Source organism: Argopecten irradians, chromosome 1 (assembly GCF_041381155.1).
Source record: "Argopecten irradians isolate NY chromosome 1, Ai_NY, whole genome shotgun sequence".
In the NCBI taxonomy this organism is placed as follows: Eukaryota; Metazoa; Mollusca; class Bivalvia; order Pectinida; family Pectinidae; genus Argopecten; species Argopecten irradians.
Window position 1 is genome coordinate 31,975,846 of NC_091134.1, and position 18,919 is coordinate 31,994,764.

The 18,919-nt window shown below is 34.6% G+C and overlaps 2 protein-coding genes across 2 annotated transcripts; one reads left to right on the forward strand and one right to left on the reverse strand.

Moving 5' to 3' along the window:
• Positions 1-215: 215 nt before the first annotated feature.
• On the reverse strand, positions 216-7,696 carry LOC138324351 (radial spoke head protein 3 homolog B-like). Its single transcript, XM_069269429.1, has 8 exons — positions 7,635-7,696; positions 7,307-7,485; positions 6,802-6,889; positions 6,299-6,586; positions 5,636-5,839; positions 5,259-5,421; positions 4,393-4,643; positions 216-1,758 (listed from the first exon to the last, which is right to left on the reverse strand). The coding sequence occupies exons 2-8, from the start codon at positions 7,435-7,437 to the stop codon at positions 1,633-1,635; spliced, it is 1,251 nt and encodes a 416-aa protein (XP_069125530.1). The 5' UTR covers positions 7,438-7,485; positions 7,635-7,696; the 3' UTR covers positions 216-1,632.
• Positions 7,697-9,529: 1,833 nt separating this feature from the next.
• LOC138324362 (diamine oxidase [copper-containing]-like) lies at positions 9,530-17,285 on the forward strand. Its single transcript, XM_069269436.1, has 2 exons — positions 9,530-9,708; positions 13,927-17,285. The coding sequence occupies exon 2, from the start codon at positions 13,948-13,950 to the stop codon at positions 16,597-16,599; it is 2,652 nt and encodes an 883-aa protein (XP_069125537.1). The 5' UTR covers positions 9,530-9,708; positions 13,927-13,947; the 3' UTR covers positions 16,600-17,285.
• The last annotated feature ends 1,634 nt before the right edge of the window (positions 17,286-18,919 follow it).

An 18,919-nucleotide genomic window follows, 5' to 3' on the forward strand; every position in this document is an offset into this window, starting at 1 on the left:
CATCTACTTAGCTACAATTCTTGGTTTTTGAAAACAGTTTTGCGATTAGAAGCATAAATCGTTAATGAGGAAACCATCCATTTTGTAAAAGCATCACAAAAAGGTGGATTACAATCCAGTAAGTAGTGGTGATTGGAGTTTGTGTCACATTAAGAGTTTGTAAGTAATTTGGATAACTATGAGAAATAGATTAGAAATCAACAAGTAAAACAGAATCTGATCAATGTCTGTATCATTTATTAACTTTCCTGAAAACAGTTCGTAGATTTAATTTACACATAAAATTGTTACTTTTGGAACAGTTCTAAAGGCATTAAGACGACCCAAATATTGAAAACAATATGGGCCAATAATTCAGTAAAAAAATGAAGCACATGACGTTGTACATGTATAATTAGATATATAGAATTATAGAGTAATGGGATTTATAGTTAACAACATAACAAAACATAGCCTTCTAAGGCTAGGAAAACTCTAGTGACCAATAAAAGGATTTAGCATATACAGATATTATCCAAAATTTAATTTCAGTTTTATTTGTTGTTGTAACTTGTGTTTCCTCACCTAGAAGGCTATCTAAGGTACACCAGAAACAATGATATTTACACTACAGGTGTTTATGAATGAATTTTAATGCTTGATTTATTTACAAACGGATCCTATACCACAAAACAGGGGATCTTAACGTTAGCACTGAGAAACTTGGTGGACGGAATATTTCTAAAGTTAATTCGATGCTAACCTCAAGCTCCGTTTGAGGAACAGGTCCAGAATCACAATAACGTAATGACTATATAGACACAATGGTTTGTATGATATCACAGGTCCGCTGGGACAACAACTGTCAAACTAGACTTAACACTTTAAATATATCCCTATAATAAATACTGTTTATTTACCCTAATCATTGTCCTTTTTTTACTTATTGTATTGTTCAATCTCGATTGAATTGTTTAATTTTAAATTGTATTATTCAATTTTAACTGAGGTGTTATCTTTTTAATTGTACTGTTCAATTTTAATTGTACTGTTCAATTTTAATTGTATAGTTCAATTTTAATTGAATACATAATTTTAATTCAATTGCTTACTTTTAATTGCAATTTTAACTGAAATGATTATTTTTTTAACTTAACTGTTTAATTTTCATTGGACATTTGGGATGTTTAATTTTTCACTGAATTCTTTAATTCTTTACTTTGTTAATTAATTCATCCCTTAAATTGTTAATCTTCATTCTGCTAATGAGATTTTGACTCTGTGTGATTATTAACCAATACAATTCTACACAGAAACTTGTATATCACATAATCGATGATATCTTTTGTATTTTTAAATTTTAATTAGCTCTTTGTTATTGTTGTTATTTTTATTGAGATATTAATTCTCTCAAAAATAATAACATTTAGAAAATAATTGTTCAACAATCTAAAATATTAACCACAAATATTGTTTTTCTGCATCAATAAAAATCTACACTTTTAACATGAGGAGACAATATCAATATCACAAAAATCTGGCAATGTTCTTCCTCTTTTTTTGTGTGTAAGGTAACAGTGTAAACAGAAGAACCATCAGGCGAGGTTTTTTTTTGGTAGGTAATTTGATATATTCTATAGGTATATTATTTATCTATTCTTTAGGCTCGCCTCCTTCTTCTTCCTCTCCTTCTCCGCCTTCTGTCTGCTGTTCCCCTCCCCCACTTTCTTCTGTCTTTTGTTCTGCGGGTTCTTCAGTTTGTTCTGCAGGTTTTTCAGCCTAAAAACACACCAAAAAACTTTTTACTAATTCATCAATCTCAACAAAATGGTATAAAAATGTTATCATTGAACAGTCATCTTTCAAAGAAAAAAAATCAAATCTGCCTTATACAAGTATGTGATTATAACACAAAGTTGTTTCTTCAACAAAACTTCACACAACTTTGACAGAGAATATCAATGTTATCACTTGAGAAACTGATATTTTTTTGTATCTTTTGTTTACATGGTGAATGGCGAGGACACTTCATACTGACAAATATTAGGTAATGAGTTTTTCTTTCTTTTCTTCTTTTTTTTTACATTTAAGCTGGTAAGAGATTTTGTCTGTGGTATTTTTGAAAAATGTCTTATTATTATTCATGGGGTTTTGGTAGTACAGTGGATACTAGTTATACTCTAATTAGGGTGCCAGTGTATGCCCCTTCCCACCCCACGGCCACCCCCTCCACAACACACTCTACATAATATTCTGTTTTCACACCCACTATTACGACCCATTCAACTGTGTCAAACAGCAAAGACGAAATGATCATTACTACAAAAAGAGGTGGGGCCCAGGAGAAAGTGATCGCTGAGGCACAATGTCTGGGGGATTTTCAATCTGCAATATATTTTTACTGTTGAAAAAACATCTATAAAATCTTGAAACTTATTTAATGCAGTCACATTATCAACAGTAAAGCTTCTACCGTTCTTATCATTTCTGTTAATTTCAAGTCAGACACAAGTCATGTGTATATATAGTATTATATTGTGTTTTCAGGGTGGCATTAAAATGTCATATTGATTCACTACTTAAAATTTTCCTGTACTGAACCCCTCAATCCCACCCATAAATGTCCGGATTCATTCAGGCGGAAAAACAGTCACCTGCTCAACACAGGGAATGATGCTGTCAAAACTAAGAAGCCGCGTGCCGAAAGTATTGTTGCCTTCCAACAGAGGGAGCAAGTCATGGGAAATTCTCATCTGGCAAGCCCAAGCATTTCTCATTGAGCGGGTGCTGACAAATGCAGCTTACTCTACTGAATAATCACTCACACTTATGGATGAGGCGCACCATCACCGTCACATTATACTGTAGCCGTGGCTGGTCTATGATATGGGGACTCGGCCAGGCTAGCCTATTCTATACTGCTATCAAATCACCCTGCACCCGTAACAACTTGATAACTATGTTGTTGAGTTGTGGGAAGATTTATTCACACACACATAATGTTTTAATTTTCATATGACAGAATTATGGACTAGAGGGTTCCTCAATTATCCCTTTCTGGTAATCTGAATAACAACTGCAGACGATGAAATACCCTTCTCTGATCAACCTCCATAATTGTACTTTTGTCCTTACAAATTTGTAAACTAAGAAATATTGACTGTTTTCAATCTTCTGGTGAGAAAAAAAATATGTCAGTAATAAAATATTGTTCAGCTGATTAATTAAAGTGAAAAAGAAAAATCACCCAAAGAAATGAAATGAATCACCAGAAACACAGTTAAACCTGGTAGTTATAGCTTAGATATAAAAATGTCAGACCTAATATTTAAAGATTTTAGTTTTATCTGATAAAACCCTACATAAACCAGACAAATGATTCTATGTTAACTGTTTTTAACTTGTAACCAGTTGTAGATACTATATAAACTTGATGACTGCCTTCAGTTGATTGACGTTTGATAAATCTGATGTCCGTGATGACTTACCATTAATTAATGACTTAAGAGAAACCTGATGATCTTATACCTTCAATTAAGTTTATGATTTTGATAAACCTGATAACAACCTTAAATAAATTTCTATACAAGACTGATAATTAAGTTTGTAATTTAATAACTTGACCTAAACTTGACAACTACCCCCAATCAACTGTGTCACTTCATGACTCTTTACAAACCTCACAACTAATTTTAGATAAACTGTAATATTAATTCAAACATTAAAACTGCAAACTAAACCATGTGAATGATACTAGGCAAAGATGACAACTAAATTAAAATATTTGAGGTATCATTTTAGTTACAACTTGAAAACTGTCTCAAGGTCCCTGGGTAATGGTCTATTTTTAGGTTAAAATTACAACTTTTAAGATACACCTGACAATTACCTTCCGTGAAAACTCTAGATACCATATTTGATCCAATAAGTACCCCAATCCCTATAAGTGCCCCTCCCCCTCTTTTAGGCTTCAATTTTTACTTACTTCGATTTAAATGCAGACTGAAAATGTGAAAACTGTGTTGATTTCGTTTCTGATTTCTTTTGCAAATTGATTTCTGGTTTACTTTGTGGAATAATTCTATGACAGGCTAGGTAGTACAAATTTGTTTCTTTTAAGTGCTCTCTTATTTGCTTAAATATTTTTGGGCACTTATTTGGTCAAATACGATACTTCTAATAAAAACCCAGTATTAACTTCTGTTATTCTGTCTTTGCATATAACAAGAGTTAGCTCCCTTGTGGGTGGTTTTGATTGTTATGTCATTGTTTTATGAGTGCAATTCACACTGTTTTCTCCAAAACACATGACATTATGCTCGCAAAGACATGGCATTACAATCAATACCTATTGGCAAGGGCAGATAACTTTGCAAATACGGAATAGTAGATTCCCCAGACCTTGTTACTTACTTCTGTTGTGGTGGCTGCGGCAGGGGGAGGCACTTCTTCTGTGGCATTGTTTGAGCTATCACCGCCAACCTCTGGTTCTAACGTGTCTCCCAACATTTGCCGTATCTGTTCGTCTAACTTTGTGTACTGATCGAAACGTTTGCTGACCACCTCCCTCAGGATTCCGTCTAGCACCATTCTGCCAAGTTGGGCCTTGTGTAATTGTTCCTTGACTTGGTCCATCAACCATGGCATAAATCCTTGTTCAATATCTGGTGGGACAAAATTAATGTCAGTCAATTAATGTTTAATGTCTAAAGATCTTTAGATAATTACTTACATAAATCCTTGTTCAATATCTTTTGGGACAAAATTAATGTCAGTCAATCAGTATTTAATGTCTAAAGATCTTTAGATAATTACTTACATAAATCCTTGTTCAATATCTTTTGGGACAAAATTAATGTCAGTCATTAAGTATTTAATGTCACAAGACCTTTGAATTAGTAATTTTATGATATAATATAGCATCAAATATTGCAGATACATGCATTTACAGTATCCTGATATTGTTTTTAAACACAGAAAATGAATTTAAGACATCACTTGTTTCTGAAAGTTCAATCCAATTTTACATGAAATTCTCTATAAAAAGTATTAAATTTAAAGATCACCCAGCACAAGCCATGTAATAATTTATTTGCAAAGTTTTGATGGAAATCAAAAATATTTTTCAAAGCATTCTGTAGTGTGAAAAGTCATCATGTTTACTTATCAATTACTTTTTTTCATAGTTATGAAAAGTTAAAAGGTACATGGAAACCAATGACAAATTATGACAATGATGATTGTAGTTAATGTAACATGATGTAAGCAATGAGGCGTACCTCTCTCAACAGGATCATAGAAGTAACCATTGTCGGATAACGTTCCAAATACTGTAGGCACCAGATCGGCGAGGTAGCTTTGAGCAAATGCTCTGGCAGCAATTTTTTCTGACGTTTCGTGTTCCTTTTTCAAAATCTCTCTTTGTTGCTTCATACGTCTTTCCTGAGAAAAGAAGTACAAATCTCATAAACAAGTGTAAAAGGTTATATATGAATTCAGATCTTGTAATTTCTATATTCTGGTACTGTTATGAAGGGGAGATAATGCAAATAGCTTTAGGAGTATTTTTTATATTTAATAGTGATGCTGAGATCTAAAATTAAATTATATGAAGGGAGGTAATTAAAACAGCTTTAGGATTATTTCTGACATTTACCTTTTCCTCCCTGTGTCTTCGTTCCTGCTCTTCCAATCTCTGTTGCTCCACCAGCTCTGCGTTTCTCAGTTCCTCGAATGCACGCTGTTGTGAGCGGAGGTTGGCTAACTCTTCTTCCTCCATCACTTCTAGTAAGGCTTGTTCTACAGTTTTACCTACTAATACCTCTAGGATGGGCTTCACCTCCACATCAAAGTCAAACAACTGCAATATAAAACAAAATAAATATAATGCTCGTTCAAGGGAAAATTTGAATTCATATTTCTTTTATAAACTGCTGAGTTGTGTATGCATATGGGTTTAAATATTTTTAAAATAACAAATTTTTTGGTGAAAATTAGTTGACATTTGTTTTAATAGCTTGAAAGCTCAAGGGTGTCAAAGAAAAGTCAACTCTCTTTTAGATTATTTTTATGATACCATTCTATTTGAATGATGTTTTTTACCAATTAATTCATGGAAATGTTTGACTTCAAACACTTTGTTGGTTCAAGTAAACTTCAACTGCATATTTAGATAACTTAAAATGATTCTGCTGACTTAGCGTTAACAAGGTTTCACTAAATATATCAGATTCGTTTCATAAACAGGTACAGGTGTTTTTATTGGCTATTACTGTATTCAAACGTATTTTGTTTTCCTCAACATGACTATCATACTTACATCTCCATCCAGAATCTGTGTGGCTATGTCCAATCCTGTCTTTGCTGGGACGAACATAGGTGATGGCGGTCGATCAAGGAAGGCATCTGTTTGTACTTCTACGTCAGCTTCTTCCACTCTGTCACTGAGCTCCTCCAGGTATAGTTCTGTTTGAACATCAATGTGTTTACGCCCCTCTACAGGTTCGGGAGATCGTGGCCGTAGTTGTTCTTTTGCCCTCTTTCTAGCTATTGCACGGCGTCTATTTTCTTGTTGTCTTTGGATTTCAATTGGATCTGGTTGTGCATGCTGAAAATTTCATAAGAAAATAAATGAAATGATATAAATGATTATGATCGCCCATTGTGTATGTTAGCAATGAATGCATGTTGTATTTCAAACTATTTTCCTTGTTCATTTATATAAGAAGAATACAACAATGGCATTATATAAAAAAGATTTTTCATGGTGTTGATTTCCGTTATTTGTCAATGTTTACCAATAAACACAGAAATTCTTCTTACCGCAGGCAGTGTGTGTTGTGCATATGTATTTCCACGGACAATTCTTTTATCGTACATAATGTTTCCATATTGTGGGGGACCTTGGTTCCTGTAATTTGAAAAGTGTTAGATTAAAAGTTATACCTAGCAATTTGGTTAGTTTTAAATATTGTGTGGTCAATCGGTTTTAATTTGCTGCATGTCTCAACTGTCAGACAGTAAACTAAATAGAAGGTACACCGGTTGTAAACAGTAAGGTACACGATGTCTAAAAATGCTGTTTTGTTAATTACATATAATTTATACAGCATATTAAAAATCATAATTTAAAAATTAAAATACTATAATCAATGTCAATAAATGACAATTAATCTATTAAAGGGCAGAGATGCTAAAAAGACACAATGAAACAACAGTCCTATTATGATATTTGTTTGTATCCGGTCTTGTAGTTAACAGTGACAAATCCCTGGCGGTTCACATCCCTGGTGCACATATTAAATCAGGTAATCATGTCAATACATACCCTCCTCCTATATCACCACCTATGTCTCCCGCATCTCTATATTTTTTCCTTTGTTGCACTGCTCTAGGTTGACTGGCAAAAGTGTAAGTCCCCTGTGCTTGGGGTTTTTGTTGTGGAAGTAATGTTGCCATTTTTGAATCAACCTCCAAGTCCAACTGTCAGATGAATATCCGCTGTGACTGCAGAAGAAAATTGAACCTAATTAAACTATGAACAGAAATGAACTCCGCATCTGGTATAAACAACACATATACACTACTTAGAATCCAATCAACACACAGAACATGCTAACATAACATCAAAGTTTCCGTTGGTAGGCGAGATTTACCTTGTTGGTTCCAATCAATGGCCAAATATTTACGAGTCACGTTGCCAAGATACAATAAGACCGCAGCAAATATAATAACATTTTAAGGAAAATTATTTAAACAACTAAACATCACAAGCAAATTATTTGTTGTAAAGTTTTATAAAATCGTTTAAACCGAATGCATTTTTAATTTTATTTACTAAAATATATTTTATCCGGCGCTGAAAACGTCAAAATGGGTGTATTAAAATTGCTAATTTGTACATGTAAAAGAAACGAAACGCACTTAACTTATCTCCCCTGATTTTCTTCGCTTTAATTTCTATATCAATGGTAAAAGGACGCATGTCTCCGGATAAAGAATATAATGAAAAAACGAATGAAGTGTAAATTAATTTTACCCTGTTTATTAATTTTTTGGGTTCTTTTTTGTTCAAAAATTTATAGTGTACCTGTATACACGTGGAATTTTACCGAAAATCTATTTGTTCTTTAATATTTAATTTGAGTGGGAGGGCATGCATATATTACGAAATTTGATAGATATAATATATATTAAAATGTACAATATTAGAATGTCTGGATCGAATCCTTCATAAAAAATATTCGTATTTTTCTAACGTGTATAAGATATTGAGAAGGTTGGTGTTTAATAAACTATTGCTGATATCGGTCAGTACGCAAAACATATGATAATAACAACAACAATATACTATACTTTATTTAGACTTGACAACATATTGAGTCAAAGACTCGTCTCACATATGGTCAAGAAAAAATGTACAATATATACAACTTGTATACAGTAGGTATATATAGGTATGCAAATTAATTGCTTGATGATATTTAGGGCGAAATATCAACGGAAAATAATTCTAATTTTTCATATGATGTACTAGTAGCCTTAAACAGACCATGATTCATTTTGGGATAATAAAACTAAATTCAGACATGCACATACACAATTTCTGAAAAGGTTAAGAGATTAAAAAGAAAAGAAAAAAGAAACAAATTTTTTTTTCAATGTTTGCTTAATTCTACCAATAAAGCTAATAACAAAAAAAAATATTTTGTTAACGTTTGAAAATATACATCACGGTACCAGAGAAGCAGTGTATCAATGTAAGAGATATGATAAATGTATTAACCCACATATGTTGTAAGAGTAATCCGGATATCAACAGGATACATAATGGGTCAAAAAACCTAATTATTCATACATAACGCAGAATCATAGATTAATCTTTACTTGACTGGAATAAGGAGGTATCGCCAGCGATATTTGAAGTGTATGTAACAAATGATGACGATAATTCATCACAATTTATTTTATATTCAGGCAAAGTGCTTCATCATACATATTGTGAGCGCCCAATATCCTTGATAACCCCTATACACAGGCTGATTATAATTACAATCTAATAGTACAACGGATGCTTAATTAACGAATATCTTAACTATTTATCACCATTAATTATACATCAACTGTGTCACATGTACAATATATAGGTAGCAGATACATATACATTTATGTAAACGCCTTTATTACCAAATAGCACATGTACCTATAACTCTATTTCTTCCGTATCTATATTTTGGATTAGAATTTGTTTCACAAGAAAATTGAATAATACTACACCCAAATACTTATGTTTCTATTCATTACTGTTGTGTCTTAGCCTCAAATGTTTCAGTACTTGTGAACTGGAATGTTTCAAATCACGTGTTTCCTTTCCAGTTTTAGCATCTTTTATGAAGAGGCTAATTAAAGGTGATTTAGACAAATAACAGAGTGACATTTAAGTTTGAGGAAGTAAACAATTATGACCAATTATTTCTGAAACATTTTATTGTCAATAAAGTCATCCTATGAGATGAACGAGAGGTTGGAGATCAGTCACATTTCTATGTGTTTATTGTTCCAGTTTACCTGGTAATTCATCGAGTTAATTAACCTGATCACCTTGTTCTATCATCAGTCATTGGTAGATAGGCCCCTCCTCCCTAGCTATCACCAATATTACACCTGTATGGCATACCTGCAGTAAACTACCTGTCGCAAGAGAACGACCTATCATTTGCTGATCGTTCGGTAAGTCCTTCGTTAATTTGTATGTAGCTAGTTATAATATCATAATTACTTTGTACTAATAAATATAGTGCGTGCTTTGCATACAACGTACATTGATTTTACTAATTTTGGGGAAAAAACCATTTTCCATAATTATCTAAAATATGATTGGTATATATGTATGGGAGTATCTTACAAAAATAGAATGTATGCCTGTAAACGATAGGTAGTGCTCACAAAATATATCATATATATGGTTACATACTTTGGGGTAACAAGAACATGGATTACAATGTAACACAGATAAAAAAACCATACACCATCCAAAAACATACGTTACAAATAATGCAACACGGAAATACACGTATACGCACTGACGATATATAATACAATGTACATTGTAACGCTTAAATGTAAACAATGCAACATAGCCATGAACAGACAGTTTAGACAATGTAACACGGACAGACGATGTATTACAATGTAATACTGACAGACGATGTAAACAATGTAACACGGACACACGATGTAAACAATGGAACACCACTAGACGATGTATACAATTTATCACGGACAGACGATATATACAATGTACCACGGACAGACGATGTATACAATATACCATGGACAGACGATGTATAAAATGTAACACGGACAGACGATTTATAAAATTTAATACTGACATATGATGTATACAATGTAACATGGACAGACAATGTATACAATGCAACACGGACACGCGATTATACAATGTAATACTGACAAATGATGTATACAATGTAACACGGACAGAAGATGTATGCAATTTACCACGGACAGACGATGTATACAATGTAACATGGACAGACAATTTATCAATGAAACATAGACAGACGATTTATACAGTGTAAAACTGACGGACGATGTATACAATATAACACAGACAGACAATGTAAACAATGTAACACGGACATCTCATTTATACAATGTAACACGGACAGACGATTTATATAATGTAATACTGACATACGATATATACAATGTAAAACGGACAGACGATGTAATACATTGTAACACTGACAAACGATTTATACAATGTAACACGGACAGATGATTATACAATGTAACACGGACAGACGATTTATACAATGTAACACGGACAGACGATTATACAATGTAACACGGACAGACGATGTATTACAATGTAATACAGACAGACGATCTACACATTGTAACATCTATAGACGATGTATACAATGTAACACGGACAGGCAATGTAATACAATGTAACACGGACAGATGATGTATACAATTTAACACGGACAGACGATGTATTACAATGTAATACGGACAGACGATGTATTACGATGTAATACGGACAGACGATGTAAAACAATGTAACACGGACAGATGACGTATACAATTTAACACGGACAGACGATGTATTACAATGTAATACGGACAGACGTTATATACAATGTAACATTTACAGACGATGTATACACTGTATCATCGACAGACGTTGTATACAATGTAATATTGACAGACGACAAATACAATGTAATACGGACAAACGATGTATTACAATGTAATACGGACAGACAATGTGTACCTTGTAATTCTGCCAGACAATGTATACAAAGCAATATGGACATAACACGGACTAATACAAAGGCAATATAGGTACATAAGAATGGTCTTTGATGACGATAAACTACAGCTTGGAGAAGGCTTAGCCGTGTTGACATCTCGGACAATCACCTCTTTTTCCATCATAGATCCAATGACTTATCGATTAATGTATAATACTATCATCAGTGTGATAAAGACTTTTATAGGATTACTTAATGTTTTCCTTGCTGCTTATTTGACGTAAGTGATTCGAACATTCTAATATTGTTTGCTTCTAGTCCACTAACCAATACCAAATATTGTTCACTTCTTGTCCACTAACCAATACCAAATTGTTCACTTCTTGTCCACTAACCAATACCAAATATTGTCTACTTCTAGTGTACACTAACCAATATCAAATATTGTTTACTTCTAGTCCACTAACCAATACCAAATATTGTTTGCTTCTAGTCCAATACCTAAAAACAAATATTGTTCACTTCTTGTCCACTAATCAATACCAAATATTGTTTATTTCTAGTGTACACTAACCAATACCAAATATTGTTCACTTCTAGTCCACTAACCAATACCAAATATTGTTCACTTCTAGTCCACTAACCAATACCAAATATTGTTCACTTCTAGTCCACTAACCAATACCAAATATTGTTCACTTCTAGTCCACTAACCAATACCAAATATTGTTTACTTCTAGTGTACACTAACCAATACCAAATATTGTTTACTTCTAGTGTACACTAACCAATACCAAATATTGTTTACTTCTAGTGTACACTAACCAATACCAAATATTGTTTACTTCTAGTGTACACTAACCAATACCAAATATTGTTCACTTCTAGTCCACTAATCAATACCAAATATTGTTTACTTCTAGTCCATTAACCAATACCAAATATTGTTTACTTCTAGTGTACACTAACCAATACCAAATATTGTTTACTTCTAGTCCATTAACCAATACCAAATATTGTTTACTTCTAGTCCATTAACCAATACCAAATATTGTTTACTTCTAGTGTACACTAACCAATACCAAATATTGTTTACTTCTAGTGTACACTAACCAATACCAAATATTGTTTACTTCTAGTGTACACTAACCAATACCAAATATTGTTCACTTCTAGTCCACTAATCAATACCAAATATTGTTTACTTCTAGTCCATTAACCAATACCAAATATTGTTTACTTCTAGTCCACTAATCAATACCAAATATTGTTTACAATTTGTTTACTTCTAGTCCACTAATCAATACCAAATATTGTTTACTTCTAGTGTACACTAACCAATACCAAATATTGTTTACTTCTAGTCCATTAACCAATACCAAATATTGTTTACTTCTAGTCCATTGACCAATACGAAATATTGTTTACTTCTCGTCCAGCAACCAATACCGGACGGCGAGTCTACCACAGTATACATCATTGTCAGTTAAGACATTTTATATTCGCTAAAAACGCACCTCAACGTCGTGTATCATTTTTATCTAGACACCTTCTTCGTGTCTGCAAATGATCGATGTGTACGATAGGATAGGTTCAAGATATAGAAACTGTAACTACATGTAATTATCATGTTCCTGTGAGCTCTGACGACCAGAAATTCAGATGTTTTGGTTTCACGAGTCTGAGAGTGACATAACACCACTATTTAGATATATATTGAAAACAAACAATATCTCCTGCGTGAATTTTCACGTCATAGAATAAAAATAGTATAGACCGCACCAGTGCAATCTTGTCGCTTAAAACCACAATAAAGTGTAGCCGTACACCCTCCCTTCAAGTTAGCCTAGGGCAGATGGATAGTAAGATATATAGGCCCCATCCAACACTTCATCAAACAACCAGGGTTTTTTATGGGTGATATTAGGCAATGCTACATTGGATGAATTATGTCATTTCACCCTTTTCTTATAGTCATCGTATTCTACAACTAATTAGTCGACATTTCTGTCGGAGAAAAAAAACAACTACCCAGTTGATTAGATTTTTTTATTTACCATTTCTCGAAAAAATTACAGAAATGCAAGGCAAAAACTTACAAAGGTAAGGGACACGTGTTTTAAAAACACCATTGTAAATATACGATAATGTATCTGTAATTGAAATTCTCTCCTTTCAAATATATAGTGACGCACTATTCCTGAATTCTTTTATGTTAAGACGCAATATATATGAGGTCAATCACACTGTGAAACGCTTATATTCTTAAAGACTTATACACTGGGTTTTTATCATCCGCTACGCAACTGGAATGTCATGGTAAAATCGTCATGAAGCTGCGTCAGTAGAAACAAGCTGCTTAAGAACCACATCTTGAAACAAAACATAACATAAAAACAAAGAAAGAAAATCCCGAAAGATCAATTTTCAAAAAACATGCAGAATAGGCGAAGATATGACAAACAAAAAACGACACAAATAAATCAATACAAATAAATCAATACATAAACAATAATACTCTGACACAAGAAAAAAATTAATGGCGTATTTAATTGTCTACGCGTATCTTCATTGGAAATAATGAAATAGAACTTTGTTTAAATGCTTCAGTTTTATCGTAACTGCATTAAATAAACCGCTCAAATAAATATCAATATTATTTTTTCAGGTGGACGTTGGCTGTCAGGACATGGAAAATCCTCCGAGTACAACGACCAATGGAGGTCTAGATACCATGAAAGACTTCTACACATTCAAGCTGGAAAAGGAACCACCGGCTAAGAAAACGGTTTCATTAAAGACTATAGTTTTCCTCCAGCTATTCATCCTAGGAGTGTTTGTAATCGGGCTTGTAATTGGTCTACTTGTAGGGATCTACGCGTACAAAGGCCAGGAAAAACCGTGTCACGTGCAGCAGGTGTTGCACCAACCTCAGGCTCAGCACCAAACTACACGCTCTACATCATCGCAAGCAACCACGACTTCATCGCCTCCACACAGTCATGATCACGATCATCAATCACCTGGCTACTTTACGCATGCGCCTTTAGATTTCATCGACGATGGTATCGATGTGAATAATTTCGAGGAGCTGCAAGACTTTCTAGATGGTACAACTACAACCGAGAAACCGAATAGACCAGAAGAACAATGCAAGGTGTGCAAAAAGCGGGAACATAAACTTCCAGCGAGTGATAAGAAACCGGTGTTTGCTCCGCTTACGCCAGAGGAAATGAATTTAACACATGGCATTCTAAGAGAAAATAATATCATAAGTTTAGAAATGAATAAGACAGACAACCTTAAAACAGATTTCCTCCATGCCATGCAACTAGCCCCTCCCAACAAGAAAAAGGCGTTGGAATATTTGGATTCTAACGGAACGTTTCCTGGTCGCTATGCCAGCGTTTCCGTTAACAAAGGAGCGGCCGATCCGCCCTACTATATGGAGTACATCGTTGGTCCACTTGACGGAGCTCGAGATAACATTACCATAACTCCAATGCTGGATCAAGATGAAGTTCCCTACAGTCGTCGACCATATGACATATTCGAGATAGAATTCCTGATGGTATTCATATTCCGGGAAATTGGGGGAATGCGCAAACTGCTTCAGGAGAGTTTTGATGCTGCTGATGCCATGGATGACTTGAATGTGATTCCTGTCGGTCCGTATGAGTCGGAGGAAGGAAAGAGGATCAGTAGGTTCTCTGTGTCCATGAGGGGACACGGTAACAGGGACATGGACTTCCTGTCGGCTTTACCATTGTCTGGTAAGATAAATCACGAGAGCCTGAACACCTCGGACTGGTACATATATGACTACTATTATATGAATCAGGGTCCCTTTCCGAATAGCTCATTCCTATACAGTGCCTATGTCTACAATATGATCACTAAAATCAGATTTCCCGAAAACGCTAAAGATCGAATTCAACAAATGGCTTTTCCACAGCGTGACGAACATGCTGTACCGAGACCAAATTCCAATTTCCCGGGACCGAAGACATACGAAACCAGCGGTCCTCGTTATACTATTTCCGGTCACGACATTTCCTGGCTGGGTTGGAGTCTATCGGCCTCTTCCACAACACTTAGAGGACCTTCTATATTCAATGTCAAATTCCAAAAAGAACGGATTTTGTACGAGAACTCTCTTAACGACATTGGTCTTGTTTACTCAGCAGACGACCCTGGGAAAGACAACGTTGTTTACAATGATGCAGAATACGGAATTGGAAATGCGAAACATCCGATAATCGGAATAGATTGTCCGGAGCATTCCACTTTGCTCAACATATCCACATGGCTCACTCGAACCGGTACGGTATCCGAGGTCCCTGGGATTTGTGTGTTTGAAAAAGACAGCCAAGAACCTCTATGGCGTCACAACGGCATTGGTTTCCAGGTTGGGATCCGAAATAAATATCTTGTCGTAAGGTTTCCAACTAGAATTGGCAACTATGACTACATTTTTGACTTCGAGTTCCATCTGGATGGGCGTATGAAAACTAAGGCAGTTGCGACCGGGTTCCTATTCGGTTCCTTCCATGATCCGTACACATTGAACTTCGGCGGGATGGATGGCAGGACACCATTTGGATACAAAATCGGCAGCTTTATTACAGGGCCTATACATGACCATACATTTGGTTTTAAAGTTGACCTTGACATTATAGGACCTAAAAATAACTTTGAATTGATACATTGGAAGGCCGGGGATGTATCTGAAGCAGTGAATTCTTACCGTCAAGTCAACGTCACTCCGCCATACTTTCACCTCAATCAGACTCGCTATATCGAGTGGGAGACATTGAAAACAGAAGATAAACTTAACATCAATTTGGTGAACCAGACATTTTGGACAGTAGTGAACAATCAGGTAAGGAATGCGTGGAATGTAAGTAGGGGTTACAGGATCATGCCCATGGCAACGGGTACACAAAACCTTGACGACAGCTACCCGTTGATGGGAAGTGTAGCATTTACGAAGCATCAATGTCATATAACAAAACGAAAGGATGAAGAACCCTATCTTAAACCCATCTATAAATACAGCAACAAGAAAAACAGCATGAACGTTAAAAGATACCTCCAAGACATGGTTGATGGCGAGTCGATTGACAATGAAGATTTGGTCACGTGGCTATCCTTAGGATTTTTACATATTCCCACGTCCGAAGACGTTCCCATCACGTCACGTGTTGAGACCGGCTTTGTTTTAAAACCATTTAATTTCTTTGAGAATACAATGACTTATGATATTCCACAGTACACAAAAGTTGCCGATAAAGTTTTTGACACGGAACCTAAAGAAGAGGATTGTTATGTCGAATCTTGATTCGATGACGATACCTGTGATAAACTTCGCTGTCATTGCGCATGTGTCAATGTGACTTGCTCACTTGCCATCAGTCATCAACTCATTTGTGGACTTCAATTTTAAAAATTCATTATCACATCCCATACTTGCACTACAAATCTCTACCGTGACTTACCAAAATTTAGGCTATGACACTCTCCCGTTACCCTCATGTGATGTCGATAACTGTAATTGTGAAAAACTTCGTAAATTCTAAGGTGTTCTTTGTGGATACAACTTTCACTTATTGCTTTTTGTTTATATTAAAATGCTTGTCTCAGTACTCTTGAAGTTTCACAGTTTCCAAGTACTTGCATTTTTTATTAATGTGTATTTACTGCCTCCATCGATCGCTTGGAATCCGGAAAGAGTTGTATAGCGTGAGCATTATATTTGAACTTGAACTGACATCATACAATCCTCACCCTCGGCATTGAAGGAGTAACTGTTACTGTCGTGGATAGTAACCCCTAGAATATCGAGGATGTACAATAATGTGACGACGTTATTTACAGTGTCTTCAGTACGTAACTACGTTTTGAGGTGTATATGGGGAACGTGCTGCGTTTATGAGAAAATGAACAAAAATTATGCATTCAGAAATCCGTTATGTATTTCTTACAAAATGATTGAATAATGTGTTGAATAATAAAGTGATTACTATGATTATATATAAGTTACTAGTCTTTTTTGTTACATCATATATGGGACCTATATAATTTATATCCTATAACAGTTTAAAAATCATTGAAACATATCCGGCTGAGTTGACAAGGAGTTGACAGCAGAGAAAAAAGGCACTTGTGTAAAATTCTATATTTTCACGAGGTGTGTATGTATGTTATATATACACTCCAAAGGGATTGGGCTTGTAAAGACTAGATCAAATAGATCAAAAAGAAATATCCTGACGCATTTATTGTAATTGCATACGTTTAACGAAAGAAAGGGAACTTGTGATGATCTTAAATGAGTTCTATTATCTATTTTGTTTTATGACAATTATCATTTCTACATTTATAAAAGTTTATTATAAAAAGCATGATTTTGGTTTGGTTTGGATAGTTTAATGTCCTATTAAGAGCAATGCCCAAGTTAAGTGTTTGATTTAGGGGTGGAGGAAAGCCGGAGTACTTGGAGAACAACCAATGCCAGTGGTCAAAAAGTAGCAACTATTCCATGTGAGCTTCGAACGATTACATGTATTACATATACAGTTTAGTTGGAAAGATGGATAAACAATGTACATTAAATGGTCATACACTGGCAAGGTCCTTCATTTAGGATTTTTTCCCTTTTTTAAAATCATGTTCAACGTTAATTCATGACTAGAAATATCTTAAGTAAATAGCGACAGTAGTGTTTGTGGTATGTTATTAGTAATGAGGTGAGCGAAAATTATACATATACTAACAACTTACTAGAGTATCGATATTGGTGAAACAATGCCAGTGAAACAATACCAGAGGGGTAATGTGGACAGGTGTGACGGTGCGACGGCAATAAAATATGTTCGATTTGGCATATATATGTCTAAGGTGTAGAATGGTATATCATACGGCTATACTTACGTCACACATGAGTCTATATGACCGTATAGACAGTCACCGTGTAAGTCATTACAGGTATATTAACAGGTAATAATATGTGGTCTATGTCCTAACGGTAGTGCATCAGACACAGGGACCCGAGAGATAGTTCCAGTTTGTCTAATAGTATCAAGATATCGTTTTCAGACATTTTAGGGATCTTGTTAAGTAGGGGTAAAATTGTACAATTACACATGCTATATGATCGACTTGGACTTTTAGAACGGATGTATACCATTATTTTGTGAACACAAAGATACATAGCTCCAAATCGCAAGAAGTAAAACTATACGAGTTACTAAAACGACCGTGGGTATAGAGTACCATTGTAGTCCCACCCACAGGGACCTCGCGCAAATTTTTAACCAACAAGTATATACTGTTGGTTAGAAGTTCGTGCCCGGTCCCTAAGGTCCCAAAGGCGTCAAAAAATCACCTCAAAATATGAAGGAAGTGTTACATTTCCTCCCTTTGTTTGGAAATTGCAGTGGAAATGCAAAATATATTTTGTATTCTATTTTGAGTTGTTCTGAAGATTTTGGTTAATTCACCGAGTAATGTTAAATAGTTCATAACTATATGTTATTGACATCTTAACACTGCTTTGGATACTGAACCTGTTTTATAAAATTTAAAGTACAGATTTTTGCAATTATGACGCTAAAAATATGGTTATAATTTCAAAGGAATGAAATAACATTATATGCTGC

Excerpts from the sequence above, each read along its gene's own strand:
- LOC138324362 (XM_069269436.1), top strand. The coding sequence starts at position 13,948 with ATGGAAAATCCTCCGAGTACAACGACCAATGGAGGTCTAGATACCATG.
- LOC138324351 (XM_069269429.1), bottom strand. The coding sequence starts at position 7,437 with ATGGCAACATTACTTCCACAACAAAAACCCCAAGCACAGGGGACTTAC. Across the intron at positions 6,587-6,801 it reads CACAACACACACTGCCTGCG|CATGCACAACCAGATCCAAT; the intron begins GTAAGAAGAATT and ends TGAAATTTTCAG. Across the intron at positions 5,422-5,635 it reads GAAGACACAGGGAGGAAAAG|GAAAGACGTATGAAGCAACA; the intron begins GTAAATGTCAGA and ends TTCTTTTCTCAG.